We start from the raw sequence: 25,908 nt of genomic DNA, 5'->3' as shown, positions 1-25,908 counted from the left end.
AGAAGATATGAACTAAATGATAAATTAACTAAATAGCAAATAATAAACACAATGTTCTAAGAACCTTCTATTTTATTTCTATTTTTTTATATTTTTTATCTATTCTATTTTGCTCAACGAGGTTTTTATTTCACGAGAAGAATTTTCTTCTCATGAAATAAAAACCTCGTTGAGCATCGAGAAATCACAGAATGCGCTACCGTATTGGTGAAGAGGTAGATAAAATGAAGAGGATAGAGTCAGCCTATTGAAGTGAGAATTCAAACGAAAATCAGTGGAATTTATGGTAGATCAATAAGGAGAAGACAATCGTCAACAGTGTAGCAAGTGATGGAATGTTAATTGAGTTCCATAAACAGCGCGTGAAACATCCGGTTCACTTTCTCTTCTCTCATGAGAAGCGTAAACATCTTTGACAATTTTCTGAACGGCGAGAACTATATCTGTGCCCAAATAAATTACGAATATTAAGAGAATTTTTTTCTACACTTATATACGTAGCCCTTGTCTGCTTGAAAAATAAGTGCTTAAAAGTCACATAATGCACGATACTTCTGAATGGAATCCTAATTTACGTAACATTTTAGTGTTATTTTAATTTGTGTTTAATTTTGAAATTTTCGTGCGGTTTATGGGAATTTTTGAATTTCTGCGAAAAAGTGCAGATTTTTTTGGTAAGGCGTCATTTTTGCTGCTTGTGAATGAGTTTATTAGTTGAGAAATCTTCACTAGCTTTACCTCCCTCTCTCGTATGTGGGCAGAAGTATGTTTGCAAGTGCCTTTAAATTTGGGAAATATTTGAAAAATTACGCCCAACTCTTAATAAGAGCTACGAAAATGAGAGTCGTAGTAAAATTGCCAACGGAACGAATCTCTCTCACAATCTGTCTTGATATTATCTATTTTATAACGTTTATTTTGGAGCGGGTGTAGCGCATTCGGTAAGAGGTTCCGCTACCTGCACGATCGATCGGAGGTTCGAATCCGCCCTGGTGCTCACCGAGCCCTTCATTCATCCGGGGTTGGTAAATTGGTAACAGACTTGTCTGCGAGGATAAAAACACTGCATTGACACATCGGCTAGCCCCCAAAAGTCATTTTGTAAGCCAGTTAAACGTTCGTAAACCTGAAAGGATTCTGAATTGAAGTGAACGTGGTGGCGCCTCCCAAGTTCCACGTTATCCCGTATCCTTTGTAACACTTATTCTTCGAAATATAATAAAATAGAATATGGAAAGTAGAAAAAAGAACAACAGAAGAATTATCAAAATACTTTTACACAATATTTTTGCACCAAGTGTCATGCAATTTCCCTACGTGCGGTATCGTGTGTCCACTAGTCAACTTTTAGAAATAGAGCACATAATTTCACCCCTGCTTCCTTCATGTTGGCAATGTTCATGCAAAAAAATCTTTTCAGAAGAAATTTGAATCATTGATCTGAATCATGTCGCAACGAGCGGAAGCGAATCACGTAACCGACAAATCCCAGCGAGATTACGGTATTTGTCGAAAATTCAATCTCGGCTTAGTAATGCATGACTGACGACACTTCATAGGGATCAAACAACCAGAACCAAAAAAAGCCAGAAAAACCGACTGCCAGTGGGTAAAGTGAATACAAGGTGAAGTGAAAATAATAACATGGGCGTTGACTTTTAGAGATCATTGAGAAATGACTGTATAAATCAAAGTTTAAATTACTAAATAACACAAATAGCGAACAGGTGAAGGGATTGACGTGACTCGTATGGAAAACACGACCTTATGTTTTTCTTCCATGTCCGTCAGTGCCACAAAGTCACTGATGTATGACCCAATAATTGTGATCGATAAAAAATTGATATTTGTAGGTTCTCTGATTCGGGCATGTACCACGCAGGGATTAATTTAATCGTTCCATGATGCTGACCCAAATTCCGCTTTCTCTACTGCTTTCTTAGGCATTTTCTGGTGATCTTGGGCAACGCGGCCTCCAGAAAACAATAGAGGCTAGTATTCTTGCCTCGCTGGTTCATGCACTGTCAATGGAGCATGATCTACTTGGATCCTCCTACACACATATCCTGGAGACAAAGTTGCGATACGAAATTTTCTAGTGAATAAACATGAATGATAAATAGATAGAATAGATATATACACACAATCATACTGAGCGTAGAAATAAATGAATATAATTAAAGATGGAATTCGATTTCCGCTGAGAGGTGAGCCAACGCAGGCTTCAATCTATAGCTAGGGTGCTAGACTAGCTACAATACTAAAATCTTAGAAAATCAGCGGCTTGTCCAGAGAAAAAGAAAAACATGCACATTACCATTCATCTCTGGTTCCTACACACAGAATAAAATCGTCTAAGACCATCCATCAACTTAAAATGGCTTAAAATCACAAATTACTCGGTCAGGACCATTTCATATGAACAGGGCGTGGTCTTGAAGCAGTTCAAAGCATAGAATACAAAAAAAAACGGCGATGAAAAAACTGGATTCATGTGTTCCAAAAATATTCGCAAGAAGAAAAAACTTGGTGGCATCATTCAGATGCCATAGCGACCAAATTGTCAACGGTGGAACAACAGCATGAATGTGTTTTGATGTGAATTCTTAGTGTGCCGCCGAAAAACATTGCAGACTTAGACGTGAACTGGTTCTTTCCCTGTTATGGCTAGTTCTTTACTATGTTTTTGTATCACTGCTTACTTCTGGCCTGTTTACGGTGTTTTTGCTTACACTTTCTCGAGAAATGTTTGTCTCATGAACAAACTGTGGACGCATGTCGGCGAATAATGTCAGGAATGAGAGAGAGGGATGCGTGTGGCAGAATCTCTCTTTTCAAGAAAAATAATAATAACTTTCAAAAAACGTCCTTCATCTAAAACAAAACATCCAAAACAACATCGCAAACAGATTGAATAATCTTTTATCCTTTACCCTTTGTTAAGGAGAATTGAAACTCCTCAGAACTGGTAGCATTGGAGTTACAGTTTTGGAGTTATCTGAGATTATCTGCAAATAGATTGTTCACCTTTAAAAGTTATTTTCGCTAGAAGACAGGCGCTAGTCGCGTTTAAAACAATCCATGAACTTGCGTAAGTTTTAAAAAGGGAATATTATCCTACAAAGCAACCAGAAACAAGGAAACGTGATGCAGAGACAGTATAAAAAACGCATTACATGGATTTGCTAGGAGGACTAACCTCCTCTAGATCAGAAGAAACCACAGGGAAGAAGCGGTTGCAGTTTTACAATTGGATCAGCTACACGTTAACCTTCAATCCAAACGTTTTCAGCGTCCTGTTGGTCAAAACAACCTTGAAAGAATATACTGGAAGGTTCTTTGAAAGCTACGGTAAAAATTCATAACAAAGGAAAGAAAATTGATTTTGAAAAATGTTGTTTAAACACAAAAGGTTTTCCTTGACAAGCAAACGTTTGTTCAAAATGTATTCATGCGTTTACGATGTAAATACGTTGTAAATTCGATTCTATTAAGACGCTTTTCTTAAGATCATTTAAATAAGAGCCTAACAATAAATTGCGATGCTGAAATATGCCTTATTATGGAGTTTTCAGTTGTGAAAGACGTAGACGACGATCCGAGCACCATCCACACCTCGTTTCCAAATTTTAGTACGGGGCGGAGTTTAACTTGCATAGGTTACAACCGCTAACCTCCCGCTGTTGACGCAAGGCAGAAGATTGTTAGTTGTTTTCGGGAACTCCTTGCAAAATAATGTCATAACCTGCTTGTTACTGAGGAGCTCGTTCAATTCGTTTAATGCGAAAAAAGTGCATTTCTATCAAGTAATTCCGAATCTCTTCCCATTAGTTTCGACAGTTGCAATAATAAATTAAAATTTTCCAACAATACATCCTGATTCTAAATCGCTTTCATACCGTTCTCCTTTCTTGACCCCATATCAATTGAATTTAACTGCTCCCCAACTTCTGAAAATTGAGGAGAGGTGAAGAAAATTTCAGACGTGCTTACATATGCATTATGTCAAAAAATAATATTTTATACTATAGTTATATAGATGTTGTATTATGCACATCTGCATTATCATTTACCATCAGGTTGAGTCGTAATTAACTTCCTCCCAAGAACATGGAACCTAATGTTATTGTTTACGCATACAAACCCAAACGAGGGATTTTTGTTATCGCTACTCGGACAGAACTCCGGTTAGTCTTTAGACAGCACTCTAATGTTGTGCACCTTACGTTTAATTTTTCTTAGTTCACCATGAAAATGAAGAATCAAAAAATACACTCATTAAATAAATAAAAATAAATTAATAATGAATTAAAGTTTTAAGTTTCTGGCGTTAATCAATCCACTTGGGATGCTCCACCACGTTCACTTCAGTTCAATTCAGAATCGTTTGAGGTTCACGAACGTGCAACTGGTCTATACAATGACTTGCGAGGGCCAGCCGGTGATCAAGTCAGTGTTTTTATCCTCCCAGGCAAGTCTGGTACCAATTCATCGACCCCGGAGGGATGAAAGGCTTGGTGAGCACTGGTGCGGATTCGAACCTCCGATCGATCGTGGGGGGAGCGGAACCTCTAACCGCTACACTACACCCGCCCCTGACTAATTAATTAATTAATAATAAATTAGTAATGGGGCGGGTGTGGCGCAGTCGGTTAGAGGTCCGTTGTAGCCACACGGTTGAGGGTTCAAAACCGAACTAGTGCCAACCAAGCCCTTCATCCCTCCGGGGTCGATAAATTGGCACCAGACTTGTCTGGGAGGATAAAAACACTGACTTGATCACCGGCTGGCCCTCGCAAGTCATTGTATAGGCCAATACGCGTTCCAAAAACCTCAACGATTACGAATTCCAGTAAAACGCGTGGATTGATACAGAGATGACATTATCCTTTTTTATCCTCTAAATTAGTAATAAATTAAACAAATAAAAATACACATGAGATGCTTTGGGAATTTAAATTAGGTAGTAGTGCTGCGATCATAGCTCAAAAGATATACAGCTTGTATGGTAAATGTTAACCGATACCGATATACCGATAATGTATGATGATAACCGATAATACGGTTAGAAATTAGTCTGCCAAATTCTGTTTCAGACACGTAACCTCGAGAGAGGAACTAAAGGGAACTACTGTTTAGACTTTGATGACGATGTTTTAAAGTCAAAAGTGGAACAACAACGACGAGAGAGTTAGCGGAGAAGCTCAGCAGGTCACAATAAATCGTTGTTACAATAAATGCATGAGAAAGAAAACGGAAGTTATTTCCAAATGAACCTAACATATTCACTTTTTTCCCTTAAAAAATTAACTTCTATATAAGAAATAATGCTTTCTCTCATCTTGCTCAACATTTTCAGTTTGTTCTGTGAGCTTCCTCTATGGATTCGCACGGAGTTTTATTTGGATAAAGGAAGACCTTGGAGATTTACATGGAGCTTGCATTTAAATCAAAGAAGGGCTTGGAATACGAGCCTCGCTCCGGTATGATTTTTCCAAATATGTTTTTTCGAAAATGGGCTTCAACAGATACAAGGATTTCTTCCTGCCCATCGTATGTTGCTAATTCGCTAAAGATAAACATGTGTCCTGTTCCAATAAGGTTTTAAAAGAGTTGTCAATTTACTGTACTGTTGTAAATTTAATGTACAGGCAGTGCACATTCAAGTGTATAGGATATGCTTTCATGGAGAGAAATAAAAATGGTCATTTCCTGTCAGAAGAATTTTTTCGCCTTATTTTAGAAGACCATACAAACGATATCCTCAAATGTGAAAAAGTAAAAGCATTGTAGCCAAATTTTTCTTCGCTGACTAACTGCTAATTTCATAATAGTAGAGGATTTAAATTGACTAAATTGTGGATAAATCGCCCACAAATACAGCATTCGTTCCGTACTAAGTGAAAGAATAAAAGAAAATGGGACAGCGATGAATAAATTATAGGGATTCGAGCATTATCGTACCATAACATACCCATAAAAACATTTTAAAGGACATCTATCTGGTTTTAACGTTGCTATGCGGGGGACTGTAGTTAGATCGGTGATTGAAGAAACCATAGAACGTAAATGTTTGCTGACAATAAAAGAACAACGAACAAAACCTCAACGCAATTGCAGAACAATTTCCAACAATGACTGGTTTGCGCATGCGTTACACGCATGCGCATACCATCGGATGATCGTCGTTCACGAGAACGGCGACGAAGTGATTCGCCTAATTCTGGCTAATTGGCAAAATGCGGTTATCGTTTTAGCCGGAAAATTCCACAATAAATATCGATAATATGGCTTTGATTCTGCCAAGTTTTTTTTTTTCAGAATGGGCAACTGATAATTTAAACAGTTTGTTTTCTAATGTTTCTTCTCCTGAGATTACCAACAAACCCAGACTTCGTTCAAAGACTTTGACATAGACTCATTTCGATTTGAATGGATCGCGCCATCTTAAATACTTGGCAAGTTTTGAGGGATCATAACTCACTTCAAAACCCGTGGAACATATGCGTGGCGCAGCGGAGATACTACTTTCAAAGACAGCATACGACGAATCTGGCGTAGTGAAGGAAACAGCTGGAAAAGCTAGAGATGGTGTTGTAGACTGTAAGATCAGGAGTGGTTCCGCCCAACTCTCCTTATTATCCGTAAAAAAACGACGAGAAGACAACGTTCTTTCACGACGATTTCAGCTCTTTCAGCTCTTTCAGCGACGAGCAACGCGCCACTCTTGCACACGCGCCACATCCACATCCACGCCCACACAGCGGTCGAAAGCCAGTGAGTTGCCCTCGACTGCCCACTCAAACGAAACCAATGAAAGAGTTGCTGAGGGGACTAGAACGCGTACATAGAAACGCTTCTAACGTTACTCGTAGAAACTAAAGCGGCTTCTACGCCTTTTTCTCAGGACGATTAGGGGGAAGTGAGCGGAACCACCACTGATCCCGTAATCCACAACGCCATCTCTAGCTTTTCACTGTCGCTTATCGATCGATCGGAGGTCGATCGACAAACGACAGTGAAAAGTCGCACTAGTGCTCACCAAGCCTTTCATCCCTCCGGGGTCGATAAATTGGTATCAGACTTGTCTGGGAGGATAAAAACATTGACATGACACATCGCCAGCCACCGCAAGTCATTGTATAGGCCAGATACACGTTCACAGACCTCAAACGATTCTGAATTGAAAAGAACGTGGGGGCGCATCCCAAGCGGATTGATCAAAGCCAGACACTTTATCCTCATCTCTAGCTTTTCCCGCGGATTGCCCCACCAAGTCACACTCGTGGTGTGTTGCCTCTAAGACGCCGTCCTTACGCTGACAGTTGCAACGCGAGACTCTTGTACACGCATAGCATCCATATGCGAGTGGTCGAAAATTTGTAAGATCTTCTCATCAGCCTATTCTAGTAAAACCATGAATAGGATGAATAGGATGCTGAGGGCAACGTGTATTGAGAGGAGCGTTTTGACGTACATCGTAGAAAATATAGCGGCGTTCTACGCCGTTTTTTTTTACAACTATTGAAAGATGAGCGGAATCCAGCTGTTCCGCAACCTACTACCTGAACTGTACGCTTTCGCTGTGCAGCACATCAAATTCGTGACATGCTTTCTTTAATTTCATCTTTCTTTTTTTTCTTTCTTTTTTTTGGAATACTAATTTTAAGATACTTCCAAGGGTGCGTTCGGGTCAAATTGTACGTCGCAAAAACCTTCATCAGAATAGAACGAACTAGTGCGGAATGTCCGTGATCTGTAACCAGTCACGTCAGTGTTATGAATTGGCAAACTCTGAGCAAATGTATAAGTTAAGACGTGTTTCCAACATTCATTGTTATGCTTTTGAAATTGAAATCAACCACGATCGCGACTGAGTTACAAATGTTTCATGATTCTGCGAGCATAACTGTACTGTCGTATCGGAGTCGTAGTTCTTAGCCTGTTAAATGAAAGGAAATGTTTCGCACACAATCCTTAATTCCAGAGCAGTGTTTCGTGACGTAACGTTGTGATGCCAATGCTTTACTTAAGACAGGTCGAAAGGGACGCGAGAAATTTCCATAGATTTTCAATTTAGTCCTTCAAGAAGCATATAAATAAATAAATGAATTTATATATGTTGAAAACTATGAATATCTAGTAGTATCATTGATACAATGCTGAAAAACTTTCTAAAATCAGAAAATTAGTGACCTAGGGGAGGCTTTTTTGCTACCAATCGGAGAAAAATCCAGCTGTAATAGTGGCTAGGCAAGGACCAGTAATAAAAAGAGATTGCAAAAAAGGTGAATCGATGGTGATTCCATAAAGCATAGATGATTACCTAGATGATTGTTGCATCGTTTGCTCAACACAGTCGGTGTGGTTTAATCTTCTCAACCAGCAGTGTGCACATTAAGTTCACAAGAAAACTATACAAAAGTGATTGAGCTATATGAATGTGTCCATCTATTTACGGTCTGGAATATGGAACACTAGGTGGTGTCGCAAACCCACTAGCCACATTGAGGTCCACGATACCACAGTTTTTTTAAACGCATCCTAGCAAAGCGAAAAACTTGTTCATAAGTAATATGTATAGGACTGCGGCAAAAACAGTATCATAGCCAAAAAACAGTCCGTAGACCTGGCCTATAAGGCACCAATATCTAATAGATGTCCGGCTAGAAGTTGTGCCCTCCGACCAGCAGCAGGAGCCTCCTCTCAAAGATCCAGCCTCATAAACGGTCCTCAACGTTTCATTCTGTTCACCTTTCCTTTTTGACGATGTCTGGAAAACAACACGGAGCTATCTACGTCAAAATAACGTGAAGGTTGTGGAAATATCATTATCAGATTTCAAGCGACGGAGAAGGTAAAAGCACGGAAGTGACCCACGTGGTGATTGTGTGATGGGTAATACACACAAGAAACTGTGCACTCACCACGTGTTCAAGCAAAGAAGCATCTAGCGTTTATATCAAAACTTTGCACTCTACTCGAAGCTGACCGAAAATTGACATACCTGATTTGTACGACGAGCGGAAGTTACAGCTTAAAAAGTCTATCCGCATCTTCACCGAGGTGAGTGGTGGTCAAACTGGTGGTGGTCAAACAACGCCTAGTGTCCTCACATGTTCTTCTACCTCCTATGTCCAACCTTTGGCAATTTGCCGAGGGTAAACTCGCAGCTGAAATTCTTTGAATATGGTGGTCAACCACAAGCGCTTGCTAAAAGGTTTAAGTTCCAAAATGGCTTTGATGCTTCTTCGCTGAACTCCCCTCTCGTAGCCGTCTTCGTTTTCAGCATACAGCATAAACGACAGAGAATGAACGACATTAGCAAGTTCAACAGACTGTCTGTCCACCCTTATTCCCATGGAGTGAACGACAAAAACAGGATCCACATCTCCTTGCATTTGTCAGAAAGTCGCATTCCGTATGCTGCAGCTAATTTCGATACAAGGTTCACAACATTTTACAACTTTGCGAATATTATTACATCGTCGGCGTACTCGAGTTCGACCAAAGAACGGTGTATTGGTGCTAAAAATACGTCATAAAGACACTGGTGGCGAAGTTGGAACGTTAGGGAACATCTGGTTGGTGTTCGAACTGCACCAGTGTTCTCCTACTTATATCGTTAACCATCATCTGCATGGGTTTCGTATACCGTTGCCATATTTCTATCACTCTCTTGGCGATGAACACCTGGTCAGTCATAGATAGACCGAGACAAGACCCGTTTCGTTCATCACGGATGGTCTTGTCGGGATGTTTGATAAGGCGATCTATGATGATCCTCAGCAAGACCTTTTACATTACAAGCAGCAAATCTTCCTTCGATTTTCTTGAGTTCTGTGACGTGGAGATACTTTATCGTCATATCTTTATGTGGAGCGGAATGACGATAAAGTATCTCCACGAGTGAGGTATTCTTCCCTCAACTTATTTTGGACGGATGATTTTCGTCTTCTGACGAATTATATAAAGGAACAAAAATTTTAGTATTTTTGAACCTATACCATTGTCCTCACCAGACTTTCTATTTTCTCTTTTTCTGATACAGAGCAAAAGCTCTGACACGGCCGGTGGGTTACTCTCTGACCGCGGTGTAAGTCGTTTCTACGTTGGACGTGCACGGCTCTGGTCAGTTCAGCATGGTGTTGAAATTTCCTCTCCCGATGAGTAGAGTTGATTTTTCGACGGCGACTCTGACCTGTCGACCCAACTTGCCGCTACACTGCAATTGTGGAGTATAGGCTTTCGTCGGATTCCTATCTTCCCATCCTTTTCAAACCTTTTTGCTCTTGGCGCCAATTTACTCGCACGATCACGTTTAGCTGGATACGCAACTCCCTTCTCAGGTGCTTCCCCTAGGTAAGCCCGCAAGTAATGCGGACGAAACAAACAAAATTGTAGTTGGATATTGTCTCTGCAGATGCAAAGGAGAACTTCTTCTTCGATGTTAAAAGCGGGAATATTTTCCTTGTCCTGGATAGATTTGGTGAAAGAGTTGGCGTCATCCTCTTTCTTCCTGGTCCCTACTACAACACTAGTCACCACTCGTTGGTTCTTTCCGCCATTCATTACTTTTCACTACCACTTTGTGCTCCGATTAATATAAACTCTTTAGCTCCATTTTTGAAACCATGCCGTTGAGCTGAGAAATAGGCATTGGTCGGAATGTGACGTCCCAGAGAGCTCTAGATTTTTGAATTTCCTAAGGTCTACTTCTTTTCAGAACTTAATCGAGCTAAAGTTTAGGAAATCGCTTTTCCCCTTGCGCTGTTCTTCTGGTGTTTTCGCCACGAAAGCTGACGGCGTCGATGATTTTTCCTCACCGTAGATGCAGTAATGAAGCTCACAGCGAAATATGTCTAAGAAACTCCGAAACCGAAAAGCGTGGCCTTCAAGCTTTCAAGAGATTATATAACAAAGAACATTGGAGGCATTTTGGATGAATGCTTAAAAACTAAAAATGAATTGGAAAAAGGTGAGTAACAAAAGTAACACGATATCAAAATCCTCGCCGATTCTGATTTAAAGACAGGGGGAACCTTTCCGGTCCGTCGTAAAAACTCATGTGATTCATGTTTAGCTGTGGAGCGAGGTGGTCTGCTGTGTTACCATCTCCAATCACATGCAGTAAGCACTAAACAATATGTTGCTCGCTGAGTCGTTAAGCAAACACTCTGAATGCTTTCTGTACGATGATGATTGATTTGGAAGGAAGAGTGACTCACTGCTTTGAATTCTCCAGGCTCTGACGACGGCGACAATGTCGAAACGTTATCTGCTGGTAAAAATCGCAGTTCAAAATTCAGTAAGAGACAACGTATTCCACATTCAAATATTTATGGCCAGTCGGACATGGAAAATCCCATAGACATCCAGCATCTTCACTTTTTCAATGGGGAACAAAAAACGCACTGTATAAAAATAACATTCATTTTCAGGCTCATCAATAGACAAAAACCATGTTCACCTACACAACGTTCACCTAAACGTTGTTCAATCTCATTAATTAATGTTGAGTTTAAATAAGAAATGCAGTATGTACATATGTCTAGTGAAATTCGACGGAAATCACTAAAACACTCTGACGCCAGCTGTTGCAACTACAAAAATTATGGTCCCCTTGTTCCCTGCAAGATCTCCGAACATCCGTTGGTCTCCAGCTGGCAGTTTGGTCTTAAACAAAATGTGACAACATCCAGGATTTTAGTAATCGATATTCATCAGTCAACGTAATACTTAGGAAACTAGAAAAATAACCCACTAGATCCGTCCGATGATTGATCCGTGTATTAGTGTAATAGATTTGGATTTTTTGAAGGGTAGGGCTGAATGGAACAATAAATCGTATGGATGGCGATGCATCAAAGCAGCACATCTTTTATTTTTATTAATATATCTGCAGCTGGCCGCATTAATCAAAATCGGCGAAGACGGTGAAATAGAGTTCAAAATTAATGGAAATTCGAAATTAGAATAAATCTTCGCTTTCCCTCCCGTTCCGCACTAAGCCACAGCACGAGTTCAGGGTCTTGGTGGAAAATTTCGCGAAATGTACACGGTCAATCAACGAATTCACTATGGAGAACTATGCAGATAAGAACCTGCTCGAATTCACCCTTAGACACAAAAAAGTCGTTAGTGGTTAATTTTAGGTTCTCTTCTCCAAAGCATCTCAAATCAACGTTGATGACCGTACAATCGCTTAAACAAACTGCCATGGGACCTATGGGGCCATCAACTGGCATAGATCGTTGCCTTGTTTACAGGTGAAAACTAGCGCTGATCTAAGCTCATAAGTTGCAGAAGAACTAGAAAATACTTACAGTTCTTTCTCCAATAATGTGTAAAGACTACCAACATCTCGGTTTGACGGTGCTTCAAAGTCAATTTGTCGACGAATAATGCCAGTATGAACCTATTATTCTCATTATTATTCATTGTTTTTAAAAACAATGAATAGAGTAGTAACTACTCGCTTTAAAGACAGCCTATTATGGATGTTAGGATTTCTGCACACTAGATAGGGGTACGTTTTAATCTCACGAGTATAAGAGGGATCACATTCGATTTTCCCTACAAGTTCAGAATAAAAATGCGTGTGTGATGTGTTATCGTCTCCTAACGACGAAATTTATTAAGCGGCAAGACTCAGGCAACCCAACCCTCGTCAACTGCTGTAACTCAAATACGCAACAGAAGCTTCAACACCTTCACAACCGAAGATGCGTTGTAAATTGCCAGCTTCCTCTCACCGGTAGTTGTGTAGACGGGATACCGCAAATTTGTTTCACATGTCGTTTTCTGGATTACTAGGCAGAATTTAGAGTGATTACTTCAATACTCGTGTGCTAAACCGTAACTACTACTTACTCGTTCAGAGGTCTCGACATTTAAGAATTTTGTGGTGCGCTATCTTTCAGCTGCGAAACGTTGGATCACTGGTTTTGAAATGTTACGACATCAATGGTTTTTTTTTTTCGTGAAACAATGTCCAAACAAAGCTCTTTTTGTATATCTCTTTACAACTCTCACTTACTGAATCACTGCCATCTTGTATGTTTACAGAAATCACTCCCAGCACTGTTACGGAGTTCTCTTCCGAGACAGCGTATCATGAACGTGAAGTGGTACGGAAACCACGAGGAAAACGTCGGGTTTGGGTTGCAGCTTACGGACGCAAGAGTGGCTACGCTCATCTCCTCCAAGTCGTCGTAAAAAAACGAGGACGACGTTCTTTGCTACAAAATCAACCCCTTTGCGCACGCGCCGCGTTCGCGAGCGAGCGGTCGAAGACAAATCGAGTTATTTCCACCCCCTATTCAGATAAAAACAATGAATATGCTGCCGAGGGAGCCGGAGCGTGTAGAAAGGTTCGCGTTCTAATGTGCTCCGTAGGAACTGAAGCGGTTCCGCGTCGTTCTTCAGGACAATTAGAGGGAACTGGGCGAGCTCACGCTCGTTTCCGTGGTGTACAACCAGCGTTTTTCTTCTCTGTTTCTCAGAGGTATCCATACCACGTCAGTTCCGTGCCACGCTGCTTTTAACATGAAATTTTTCGTACCTTCGCCAGGATGATCACACGTATTGACAGCATCTCCAGCAAACTAAACCAGGGATGAGGATTGCGCTAAAATAAGGAGAAAAGTTGAACAATTACATATGTCTAGTCGATTCACAACTATATTACATATGTCTAGTCGTTCACGATTAACAACTTGAATACGGTGTGGTTGGGTAAGCGACCGCGTTCGAACCGACGCGAAGTTTGCGATCAAACTGGGACTATCGCAGTTCGAGTGGGGTTAGAAATGGTTCCACCTGAATCGCAACCGCTAGCCCTATCGCGCCGCTTCGATCCTACTGGCATACGCAACTTACGCAGGGCTTTTGACCCAACTACATATCATACTACTTGGTCAAGGAATGAAGGGAAAAGCACGGTTCAAAGTCTTTTTAAAAGAAAAATTAGCAAAAAAAAAGTGTTGAAAGTGATGTATTTATAATTTACAATTTCACTTTCGTCAACATTAGTTTTGGATGTAGTTTGATGCACAATTTTGTTTTTTTCTGAGAATTTATTTGCTTTTCCAGACCTCAGTTAATGATTATATAGTCATCCGGGAAAATACATTAATGATTCAGAAGGTGGCCATAAGTGCTCATTAATAGCAAATAATAGTAAGTGATGGAAGTCGCAGCTACTAATTATACGTAACAATTTTTTAAATTTTATTTTTTCTCAAGCCGAATCGCTAACTCTTGTACTGAAGATTGAATCTCCCAGCAAGCGAAATTCAAGAAAGTATTGATACATTTTTTCGCACTGCTATGAAAAGTCAGCTGGGAAAATTTTGCGCCGAATTATTTAATTTAACTTATCTGTAATTATAATTTATTTATTTAATTCTAGAGATCTTTTTCGCTTTTTAACTCGCGGGACTACATTAGCAACACTGCATAGACAGAAAAGCAGGTTTGTTCAAGATTGGAGGAGGTGGCAGTACTACATGGATTCTAAAAAAAAAATCTTGTAGATACTTCTCTTACCTTTCTTCTACCTGCTCCAGAACGAAAAAGAACAGAACCATTTGATTTGTTTAAAAAAAAACAAGTCAAAAAATTTTAGAATTTTAAAATTAAAAGAAATGTTAAAGTGATTTGATGTCATAGATGTTCACCTGTGTTACTGTGGTGGATGCATAACTATCCGATAGCGTAGAACTGCCAAAAGTGGTTCTATCACCAGCGGATGATATCCTAAAAGAGGGGCTGCTGGTTCATAAGAGATTCTCAACTCAAAGTTTAGGCTATTTCAGCTGACGTTAAACAGATTAATTTGGTAATTTTACAAGAATGAAAAGAAAGAGCACGTTCAAGGGCTATCAGCGAAGGACCTGAAGACTAAGACGGTTTTAAAAACTTGAGATATAACGCTTAGAATCACTCAAAAAACGAAACAGTAGTTATCGAATGTTGACAGTTCTTCCATTGGAGAGCGAAAAATGAGAAATCCATTCATTCCATCCTCGTACAAGCACCTTCTCCCATAAGAATGACGAACACTTTTTTGAAGAAAAATCAGAAAATCTTACCGATCTCTGCTCTGAACCACCAGATTTGTTGTCGCTGCATCGAGACTTGCACTTGGAGTACCGGTAGGATTATCTGCAAAATTATAACGAGCAGGGGATAAAGTGCTCAGCGTTGATCAATCTTTCTGAGATGCAGCAGTACTGGAAGCTTGACTTTGGTTAAGAATCATGGCAGTTAATCAACGCATATGCGGCCTTCATAGTGACATGCGGGGAAGTGGGATGAGATCTTTCCGGATGTATTGAGTTGTTTTTATCTTCTCAAACAAATTTGATATACAGCCGATTGGATTCTCTTTCCGTGTAAAAGAATTTAGTTGCACGACACGTCATCGCCCACTACTGGTTCAAAAGTACAGAAGTAGGGTAAAGCATGCGCAAAATTCGCACCTGCTTACCAGCTACCGCACTTTTTAATTTACTCTGGGGATCCTGTTTTTAAATTTATTAAAAATTAAATTGAATTCAATCAATAATCTTAGGTATTACTCCATAATTTCTAGCCGCCTGTACCTAAAGAATTTGCATTTCTACACACATCGTTTCACGAATGTATTCGTCGCCACGGCTAGTGCAAGAAATCAGATAGATTACAACGGGCCCCAAACAGTCTTCTCGTTTAAAGGCTTCACCCCACGAATCTGGAGTAGTACGGATTTCCGGTTGAGTATTCGTATACGGTATCGTGGATTATTGAGAGAAGGATGATTCCGTACATTTCTTCCTAATTGTCGTAGAAAACGGCCCGGAAGATACGGCTTCGAGCGTTTCGGCGCACCATTTTCCACAAGGAGTTCGATTTTAGCGCGCCAGCCTTGAGCACGCACGCATCTTCCGGGCGGTTTTTTACGGCAATTAGGAAGAAATGGACGGAATCACACCCCTCTCCATAATCTACTATCCCGTGTACAAATACTCCACCTGAAATCCACCTCAGATTCGTGGTATGCTGCCTTTAACTGTGGGACAAATAGTACAGTCTAGTGTCTGGTTGAGACTACCTAATCTCCCACAATTCTTGTTACGAACCTTCTGAAGGCCGCACTGATTCTTCCAAGCTAGCACCAATGTTCCCCCACAAGGTTTCAGCGTAACTTCTACTGGATACGGAACTGCCGTCGTTTGCATTGGAGCTACCTAAACCGAACGTAGAAGGCTTTTCGACGATGAAATAAATCGTGGAAAAACTGATGCAGAGAAATTTACGAGGATTTGTCGAAGAAGATGTGAGCTGTCGCCAGCGGTCAACCGCTCCCTCGTCTTCACTTATCCATTTTGTGTTGACAAAATATTTGCACCTGAAATCTCGCTATATATACACTTACATTTAGATTTATATTTACTGTTACCCGAGCAAATATAATATAAAGAGAATGGAGAGATGGTCTTTGTTTTTTTTCCTAAGATTTCGCGAACCTGAGATCGCATCTAGTATTTTTGTCTTAAGCAAATAAAATACGATGAGGAAAAAACCATCAGCCTTATCCAACTTTGGTGCTCAATACTACACATACTTGTCCATCCTAGACTCGGTGCAATGGTATTCCTCTGCGAGACACAAGCGTTGTCGAGTAAATGTAACCCACCAGAGTGTGTATATACACTTGAATAAATAATACTGGATACGGTATCTTCAATATATGATGTTACTAAGTGGCATCAAGGGGCCATGTATGCAGTTCCTATTGTTACCTGCTCGTAGTGACCTTGTTTTCACCAAACGCAATCAGGCACTTGAGTGTACTACTTGGGAGAGTACGAGTTATATAACCTGCACTGCTATATGACAAAAGCTTTCCATGCACTGCAAAAAGGTGATGTCGTCCAGCGCCATGTCAGTGCCCACACCCTGAGAGGTCAAATGCCTGAGGGAAACATGAAATCTTTGCCAACAAACAACCGTCTCGTATCACTAAACTGGCAGTCGTTATCGCGTGAACTCCAACAAGGCGCGCTATCCAAATTTCTGCGATCTTCATGCGCCGTACGCTGCATCGCTGGAAACACACATCAAGGATCACCTCATCTTTGGCATCGACAGTTATTACTTACTTACTTAATCGGCGGGCTGATGTCATCGCCTGACGCGATTACCCGCATCTTCGCCGAGGTGTGCCGTCCTTGAACACACCTCTGTCCAAACTTCTCGATCTTCTGCGAGAGCTTGCACAAAATCAATAAATTCGTCCATATTCTGCGAAACCTTACGTCTCGCCTGAACTGCCTATCCACGCCGAGTGTCCTCAGGTCCTCTTTCACCACCTCAGTCCAGAACTTCCGTTTTCGGCCGTGGCTTCTTCCAGCTCGAACCCGACGAACTCCTCAGAACTCGTTGAACAAGGCGTTCTGCCGGTCTCCTTAATATATGACCAAAAAAGCGAAGACGATTTACTTTAACCACTTTCGATGGCGGTGCAAGATGTTGATGTCTTCCACGTGTCATCCGCCGGTATACCACATCAATTTCTACGTAAAGATCTTCATTGTGACATACCCTAGGCCAAAAGTAGCCAAGTAGCCGTCTAAGCAGCTTTCGTTCCGTGTAGTCAAGCCTCTTCATAACCGTTGATGGTGCTGCCCAAGTCTCCGATCCGTACATCATGATGGGGCGAATTGCGGATAGGTAGACTCGCAGCTTGACTTCGTTAGTGATGGGGGTCGACCACAGGCCTTAGCGCATCTTTACTGAACATCTCTCTCGTAGCTGTCATTGTTCTTCAGCGTACAGCCTAGGTAACAGAACTCATCGACGAGTTCTATCTGTTGTCCGTCCACCCTGATTCCCGTTCGAGGTCTCGAAGAGATCCACATCTGCTTGCATTTATCAGGGCGCAGACGTAGTCCATAGGCTGCAGCCAGCTTCGATACAAGGTGGACAACATGTTGAAGTTTCGTACTGCTTTCCGCGAATATAACAACATCGTCGGCGTACTCGAGGTCAGTAAAAGGGCACCCTGATGGTGCTAAGACAATGTCGGCAGGACACTGGTCGACTGTTCTTCGCATAATGTCGTCGATTGCGAAATTGAACAGGAAAGGTCCTACCACTGCTCCTTGTCTTACTCCAGTTACCACTTCAAGCGGTGTTGTACATCCGGCTGGTGTTCGAACTGCAGCAGTTGTTCGTTGATTCATGTCATCAAGCAAGCGAACGAACTTTCCTGGTACTCCATCGGCGCGAAGCGCGTTGAAAAGACGGCCTCGGTGGGGAGAGTCGAACACGGCCGAAGCAACGCTAGTTGCATTGGCTTCGAACACCGCTGCCAGATTTCGATCACTCTCCTGACGATGAACACCTGGTTAATCGTAGATCGGCCAGGACGAAAGCCAGCTTGCTCGTCGCGCGTTGTTTCTTCGCGATGTTTAATGGGTCGGTCCAGGACCTTGTAAATAACACGCAGCAAAAAGATTCCTCGATAATTCCTTGGGTCCGTGACGGATAACTTCTTGTGGAGGGGAATTATGAAAGCGTGCTTCCACGAATCAGGTATCCTTTCGATTAACCATATTGAACGGATGATCTTTGTCATCTCACGAATCCCAGACGGAGGACGATATTTTAGCATTTCTGCGCTAATCCCATCGTCTCCACCAGATTTTCCATTCTTCATTTTCTGAATACAGACCAGGACTTCCGACTCGGTCGGTGGCTCCTCGTTAACCGCATATGTCGGTCTATGAACGTGTTCGAGTTCAAGAGCTGACGGTGCTAGCCGGTTCAGCAAGGTCTTGAAGTGTTTTTTCCAAATTGGAAGGGTTGCTTCACCGACAGCTACCCCGTTGGCAGTGTTGAGGACAGGGGAACATCCTTTCATTTTGTCGCTATACTGTTTTAGTAGAGCATAGGCTTTCCGCGGGTTCCTGTCCTCCCACGCCTTCTCAAACTCCATCGCTCTTGATGTCCACTCGTTATCGCGGTCTTGTTGCAGTTGACGACGCAGCTTCCTTCTAAGACGCTTTTCCTGGTTGGAGTCACCAGCACTGCGCGCGACACATACAGAATTGTATGTGGATTTTGTTTCCGCAGATGCAAAGGCAAACTTCTTCCGCGGCAATAGAACCGGGAGCGTTACCCCTGCAGCGTGCTGGATGCACTTTGTGAAGGAATCCGCATCGCTAAGCTTCTTCCTGGTCCGTACTCCAACATGAATAGACACACGTTGGCGGAATTTTGTTCTGCATTCATCGTCTTTCAGACCTGCCATGTCGATTTTCGGTTGAAGAGAAACTCCTTGGTTTCTCTTGTGGAACCGTATCTTGAAGCTGAGAAGAACTGGGCGGTGGTCAGAGTCGAACGCGACGTCCCAAACAGCTCTAGGTTTTCGGATATCTGACTGAGGAATGTTCCTCGCCAGAACGTAGTCGAGCTGAAGCTTAAGAGTCCTCATCTTCCGCTTGTGCTTCTCTTCAGGCGTTAAAAGGGTTGACCCCTGCCACGTGAGCTGATGGCGTCGATGATTCCTCTTAAACGTGGAAGCGATGATGAGGCCCGTCTGTTCGTACAAGTCAACCAGAGGGTCACCGTTGTCCGACGTGCGCTCTGCTGCATAGTATCATTTTCCTAGCACATCAGATTGCTGTTCGAATCCCATCTTGGCATTTGCGTCGATTCCGACAATGACCACCTGCTGGCCTGGTATTTTAGACACCAACGCATTGAGTTCATCATAGAAGGCGTCCTTACTGTTGTCCTCAGCGGTTTCCGTAGGTGCGTGAGCACTTACGATCCAGAGTTTACGTCCTCTTTTACGTCTGCGATCCCGCAGACGTAAAAAGGCGCATCTAGACGACGCTGAGCCAAATTCCTCCACCAGATTCTTGTAATCGTTCCTCACAGCTATCGTGCAGCCACCTACTCTGTTCTCATCAGCATCGCCGCAGTATATGGTGTAATTTTCGATGCTGATGACGGACCGATCCCTCATGCGTGTTTCCTGCAGTGCAGCAAAAGGCACACAGAGATGTCGCAGAAGTCTGGATAGAGCGGCTTGTTGGAGTTCACTCGATAGTGTTCGGCAGTTCAGCGTGACGAAACGAATGGTTGTTGTCAAAGATTCCATGCTCCCTTCAGGCGGTTGACCTTTCAGGTTATGGGCTTTGGCGGTGTGCTGGACGACAGCATCTTTTTGCAATGTATGGGAAGCTTTCGCCATATAACAGTGCATGTTATATAGCTCGTACGTTCCCAATGCGTACACTCGAACGCCTGATTGCGTTTAGTTAAAGCAGGGCCACCACGTGCAGGTAGCAATCAGACTCGTATACGCTGCCCCATCGACAGTTATACCATCTACAGCGGCGATGCTAATGAAAAGGAAGCAGGAGGCTGCGCCATAACTGTGAGGAACGACTACAACAACTAGGTGGAGTAATTTGGATCAACGCCGTCAAAATGCGCCTTTGTATGATTGCAGGATCGCAGGCCGATGGTGTGCCACAACGAAGAACTTTACTCGGAAGTGTCCAAGTTGTTCCGGGGACGCTCCGAGACTAAAGATTCTGCGAGCTCTTGCTGGAGATCGAAAAGGATGGGCTCGGATACGTTTAGGAACGACACGTTAGGTCGCGTTAGCCGCGTTAGGTCGCGTAACGTGCGCCGGTACACGCCCACTCCAAGTAACTCCACTCTCAGTCGCGTAACATAAATGGCATCGTTATATGACAGACAGAAACGAGTCCCTATATGAATTTATCACCACCGGTGGAACACTGAGTAACAACTTTGGTTGTTTTCATGGACTGTGCAGCTAAGAATGGCTGTGCTGTGTGAGCCGCGACGCGTCTTTTGCGCACAGTGCAATTACTCTCTTCTGCCCAGTAACCTCAATGTCGACATGTCCAAATCATACACACCACATTGTTCACGTTATCGATATGCATAGAATGTATTTGTTCTTATTTTTGCCCAATGAAAATCTACACAATTTCAACGCATGTAACTCTAAGGAAGTTGGAATCTGAAGAAGGCAAAAACAAAAATTAAATGGATTTTGGCGCACATCTGGTATTTTTCCTAATGTATTCAAAATTTCTGCACCTAACAGTGACACCACATGAGAGCACATAACACGTGCAGCAAGGTTAGTATTATCATATTAATGAGTCAAGTTCCGATTCCACTCAGACGTCCGTTCATAACAACTCTGAGGATAAAAACAAGAAACAGTTGAGATGAGATGACCTGTTCCTTCCAGTGGCTGGAGAGCAGTTTATGTTCACCTCTTGCACACGCGCATTATTACCAGCGAAATATGGTAGATGATCTTGAAGTGAGCTAAAATAAAAAAAAACACTGGGAGAATGAAAGATTGTAACTATTTAGAATGGAAGAAAAAGGGAACATAAACAATCATTTCGAGCCACCACCCACTATCGTTAACAAAACACAGGACCTAACTTAACTTTAACTGGTAACGTACACTCACTGGGATGATTGAATGGTATTTGTTTCAATACTTTTTGCACCGCTATAAAGATGGCAACTTTTCCTAAAATAATTCTGTTACTTATCTTCCCTATGATTATGTGAATTATAGCATACTATATTCAATCACTACGTCATGAAGTTCGGTGCAGTTGCGTAAGCAGCTACGATCGAAGAAGAGCGACGGATCTAGTGGCTGGAATTTAGGTGGGACTATCGTGAACTGCACAAGTGATGGAATAAATGGTACTAGAGGGCTGGACAACATTTGTGCATCAAAGCTCGTCGGCTTATGTTTAAAGGATCAGAAGGTGCATGAACGCACTGTGCATGCTCCATTCCCCTCAGCAGCCTATTCATTGGTTTTAATTGAGTAGGCTTGTGAGGAGATCTCATTAAAGGTGTCATCCCGCAAATCTGTGGTGGTATGGATTTCTGGTGGCTAAAGACTATACGGGGTCGTAGATTGCAGAAACCGGTGGAATAACGTTCATCTTTTTCTAAGTGCAGTAAAAAACGGCTCGGAAGATGCGGCGCGTGCATAAGAGTGGCGTGCTCCAACAGAACTCGCCGTAGAAAACAGCGTTCCGGAACGCTTGAAGCTCTCTTGGAGCGCGCTTTCGGGTCCTTTTCCACGGTAATTAGGAAGAAATGGACGGAATCATCCTCGTCCCCATAATCTGCAACATCCTATAGGCATAAACCATCTGAAACCCGCACCACCTCAGATTCGTGGGATGATGCCTTTAATCAGTGACCGCTTACTCGCGGGAGTGGCGTATGTATGAGGGTAGCGCGTTATGAGGTATCGTAGAAGTTTCCCATGCCGTTTCTCGGGTCTACTAGATAGACGTGAGCGTGAAGACGCTCACAATCATGATCTACACCGTTAACCCCAAATTGTCCATAGGGGATACCAACGTCGTCCATATTATGACTTTAATCAACGTAGAACGCTTCACTGGTCATCCTTTCTGAACCACACCTATCTGCGAAACAATGGAAATCTGCGCAAATATTAGGAAAAGACTAAAGCTAATCCTCACGCGTCCAACCCCACTTGCCACTTTTACATCTCAATTAAACTGCAGGTTCTTTTTCCACACGCTGGTCAGAAATTCGCGGTCTCCTCACTGTGCTTCAACGCGCTTCGATATACAATCGACGCAAGGTGGCGCTCGCATAACTCTGGTATAACTCTGGTGAGCAGCAGAAGCTGCTTCACCTGCGCAGTCACAGACCCGTTGTGAATTGTCCGTGTTCTTTTACCCGTAGTAGATTGCGCCGTTGGAAAGAAGGGATCATACCGGTCAAAACGACATGAAGTTTTGTGGCAACTGCGATCGGAATGGGAGCCAAGATAGCACTACTGATCGCTGCAGTTCGCGATGGTCCCACCTCGATTCTAACCGATAGCGTCACCGCGCCGCTTTGAGCGTAGCCGCTTATGCAACCGCACTGAGCTTCATGTGGTTTTGACCCGACTATACTTTGGTCGATCTTTGGGTCAACATCGAGAATGGAATGAAGGGTACATGGGTCTTTACCAAACAAATGACTTGCTTCAAGATAAAGATCCGCCAAAAGACTATTCTCATAGCTCGCTCTTTTTTTTTTTTTTTGAAGAGAAAAGTGTTTTTTGGAAGTTGGTAAAAGTTTCAGTCTTTTCATGACTCTCAGCAGATATCCTGTTGCAAATTTTAAGTCGAAATGGGGCCGATGGAGCTGCGTGGACGGCTGCGCTCGAAGCGGCGCGGTGGGAAGAGCGGTTGGAATCGAGGTGGGACCATCCCGAACTGCAGCGATAAGTGGTGTATCGCGCTTCATTTGGTTTTACCCTACTATAGTCAACCCCATGCAATGGTACCCGCAGCGTCGACAAAACGAACCTTCTCCTTTCAAATTATGCAGGCCCAACAGACCTACCGATCATTAGGCGATTCTTGAGAAGATCGAGGTGTTGCTCTGGAAAATGGAGGTTCCTCCAGGTATGTGAGTTCGATTCTGAAAAGGTGAGTTGACTTATGGACTATCTAAAATCTGGAAAAAAAATGTGAGTGAAAGAAATTTGCTTCTCTTTCAAACACAGAAGAGAAGAGAACCGAGGTTATTTAGCACGGCCTACACCTTTCCATACAGGAAACATTCCGGAACTGTATCAGCTAAGGGTACTTTCAATCCAACGGCGGTATTCATTTATTGCGACTTTGCATTAAGGCTCAGAGTTTGCAGAAACGACACCTGATGGCGTGTCAACCAATAGGTGATTATCGATTGTGCGATGCGATAGCTCCTGCAAGCTCTGTGCACAGCCTAACTCCGAGAAAGTTTATCGTCTACTCACCCATCGTTACTCGACATTCTCGAGTGCAACACTTGATAGAATGATCCTACCAGTACCACTCTGTATAAACTTCAGATAGTTTTATCAAGTGGAGAATCACAACTCGCAGTATGTTTACTCAAAACATCCTCAACAGCTTAGTGGAATCTTTATTCACTACTAAAGGTGAAATCGCCTTCAATACAGTTATTGCGGAGTGCGAAAGCTCGACCTTCCTTGAATCTTGGCATAATGACTGCAGCTTATCTAGCTTATCGTCACTGTAAAGCAATATCCATTTACAAGAGCATCTAAATGAATGTTACACTCGAATGCAGCGATCGCTCTCGGATCTTATTGCAGACAATGTCACGAAAATGTTAATTCCTCCATATCTGCCACGATCCTATCGTATGAACCCAAAATTTTGTCTCTCGGAACTTTATAGGCGTTTTGGATAAACGCAAAAGGTCCAGAAAATGAATAGAAAGGAAGATTGTATAGCCGTGACCAATGAGCTGACTCTGTATCAAGACCTTTGCCGGTTCTCATCTACGAGAACATATGCGGGTCGCATCTTTGTTTGTACTACCGGGGTGTATTCCCACCACGCGGAGGTCCGCTAACATCACGGAACGCGGCTGCTGAGGTAAGCAAAATGATTTGGGTTTTTTTGGTTCTTGCTTTCGTGTGTAATTTCATAGGGGAAATATCTTGTTCTGGATGAGGATATGTTGTAAATGTCCTGACTTCCCAGGCTGCGACGAAGGCGACAACGCCGAAACCCGTAGCCGTGGTGGAGACAGTTAACAATCTTGGCTCTTGCTTCACGTTGACAGCTGACAAGTTACAGTTACTGTCGTTTTCTACTCTACTTACAAGTTCTGTTTGAGACTATAGCCACGAAGAAGAAGAAGTCGAAGATTTCTATGTGGACCTGGAGAAGATCTACAGAGCAGACTGTTTCTGCTAGAAAGCATGAATAAACCCTTTATCAAATTGACAATCGCGCCCTTATTCAAAGTCAGATCAAAACGAACTGAAGCTTGATGCAATTGCACAGGCTATTGTTGGTGGTGCGGTGGGTCCGATGGGACCCTCGTTCAGCTCCACAGCCGATTGGAGCTTGGAAGAGTCCTATCGCGAACGCAACCGCTTACGCAGTTGAACTATGGCACTGCTGATTCTGGTACGCTTGTAGCTTCCGTAAAATGTACAGCAAAATAGTGTCATTGTTGATCTCTCGCATTGAAAAAAATCACTACCGGATCGTATTGTTCACGGTGGCAGTGTTTTCTCCGGGAAAAATGTAGTTGGGGAGGAGGGTGGGTACTCATTCGCGTCCTTATTTTCGGACACTCTAACTTACTTTTTTCTTCTAGCAACTTTAGTTTACATGTCATAAATCCTCTAAGACTAATGCTGCTTAGGCCTTAGGGCCGCAACTGGTTTCACTATTTACTTCGAGATATAGGGGCGCCACTGTGTACCCTCCCTCCAACTACATTTTACCCTTTTCCCTGCTCTTCTTTCTTCCTTCTCTTTTTTTTTTTGTTTTTCAACCTTTTCTTTCAAGTAAATGAGTGGAACTGCATACACAAACACATACATTTTACGCAAAAGTTCACATGTGGATTCAAATGCGGCAATAAGTTACGTGAATTGATGTGGAATTCCCTTACAGTACACTGTTATTCCCTAACGGCGATGAGCACATGATTTCGCGCCCTGTTGCCGCAGATTACGTGATACTCAGCCGAAGTTGGGATACGCAACGAATTGGATTAGCACTCTCTGAATCTGCATGTGAATGAGTTCTAGATCTATTGAGTTCTACCTTTTTTTCTCCGTTCCGGGCATTTCAAATCCTGTTTTCTTTCTTTTGATTGTGTGGAGTTTTATGGACTAGAGATGCAGAATTTCAATGTTTCCCATGCCATCGTCATTTTTGTTTTTCTTTTTCCCTCCAAAGCTCTCTTTCTAAGCTTAATTTCGTGATTATATTTTAAAGAAAGGCATCTTATTTAGATGTGTCATTGATTAACAGACACTCATGAAGCCTTCAA

The 25,908-nt window shown here is 42.4% G+C and overlaps 4 protein-coding genes across 8 annotated transcripts; all 4 read right to left on the bottom strand.

Moving 5' to 3' along the window:
• Window positions 1–10,137: 10,137 nt before the first annotated feature.
• RB195_015385 (uncharacterized protein) lies at window positions 10,138–10,572 on the bottom strand (the record flags this gene model as incomplete). The annotated part of the gene is made up of 1 exon (XM_064206073.1): window positions 10,138–10,572. One exon carries the CDS (start codon window positions 10,570–10,572, stop codon window positions 10,138–10,140), a length of 435 nt encoding a protein of 144 aa, XP_064061954.1.
• A 759-nt stretch (window positions 10,573–11,331) lies between these two features.
• RB195_015383 (uncharacterized protein) lies at window positions 11,332–19,483 on the bottom strand (the record flags this gene model as incomplete). 3 transcript variants are annotated; one of them, XM_064206071.1, is made up of 16 exons in its annotated part: window positions 11,332–11,414; window positions 11,471–11,485; window positions 11,546–11,574; window positions 11,648–11,676; window positions 11,765–11,828; window positions 12,327–12,418; window positions 13,565–13,630; window positions 14,682–14,760; window positions 15,096–15,168; window positions 16,125–16,232; window positions 16,302–16,393; window positions 17,152–17,289; window positions 17,358–17,452; window positions 17,590–17,765; window positions 17,822–18,377; window positions 18,479–19,483. In XM_064206071.1, 16 exons carry the CDS (start codon window positions 19,481–19,483, stop codon window positions 11,332–11,334), a joined length of 2,700 nt encoding a protein of 899 aa, XP_064061950.1. The 3 variants fall into 3 exon arrangements, with proteins under 3 accessions (XP_064061950.1, XP_064061953.1, XP_064061951.1); XM_064206070.1 differs by lacking the exons at window positions 17,358–17,452; window positions 17,590–17,765; window positions 17,822–18,377; window positions 18,479–19,483 and having other exon boundaries at window positions 17,152–17,195; XM_064206069.1 differs by lacking the exons at window positions 11,332–11,414; window positions 11,471–11,485; window positions 11,546–11,574; ... (9 more) ...; window positions 17,358–17,452; window positions 17,590–17,765 and having other exon boundaries at window positions 17,778–18,377.
• On the bottom strand, window positions 17,359–17,697 carry RB195_015384 (uncharacterized protein; the record flags this gene model as incomplete). The annotated part of the gene is made up of 1 exon (XM_064206072.1): window positions 17,359–17,697. The coding sequence occupies one exon, from the start codon at window positions 17,695–17,697 to the stop codon at window positions 17,359–17,361; it is 339 nt and encodes a 112-aa protein (XP_064061952.1).
• Window positions 19,484–19,648: 165 nt separating the features above from the next.
• Window positions 19,649–23,880, bottom strand: RB195_015382 (uncharacterized protein; the record flags this gene model as incomplete). Of its 3 annotated transcripts, none has more annotated exons than XM_064206068.1 (5): window positions 19,649–20,203; window positions 21,315–21,369; window positions 21,521–21,583; window positions 23,446–23,523; window positions 23,864–23,880. In XM_064206068.1, the coding sequence occupies 5 exons, from the start codon at window positions 23,878–23,880 to the stop codon at window positions 19,649–19,651; spliced, it is 768 nt and encodes a 255-aa protein (XP_064061947.1). The 3 variants fall into 3 exon arrangements, with proteins under 3 accessions (XP_064061947.1, XP_064061949.1, XP_064061948.1); XM_064206066.1 differs by lacking the exon at window positions 19,649–20,203 and adding an exon at window positions 21,037–21,052 and having other exon boundaries at window positions 21,277–21,369; XM_064206067.1 differs by lacking the exons at window positions 21,315–21,369; window positions 21,521–21,583; window positions 23,446–23,523; window positions 23,864–23,880 and having other exon boundaries at window positions 19,649–20,248.
• Window positions 23,881–25,908: the final 2,028 nt, after the last annotated feature.

This window comes from Necator americanus, chromosome V, assembly GCF_031761385.1.
Source record: "Necator americanus strain Aroian chromosome V, whole genome shotgun sequence".
Lineage (NCBI taxonomy): Eukaryota > Metazoa > Nematoda > Chromadorea > Rhabditida > Ancylostomatidae > Necator > Necator americanus.
Note: the sequence above shows the minus strand (reverse complement) of the source record. Positions and strands in the feature narration are given on the sequence as shown.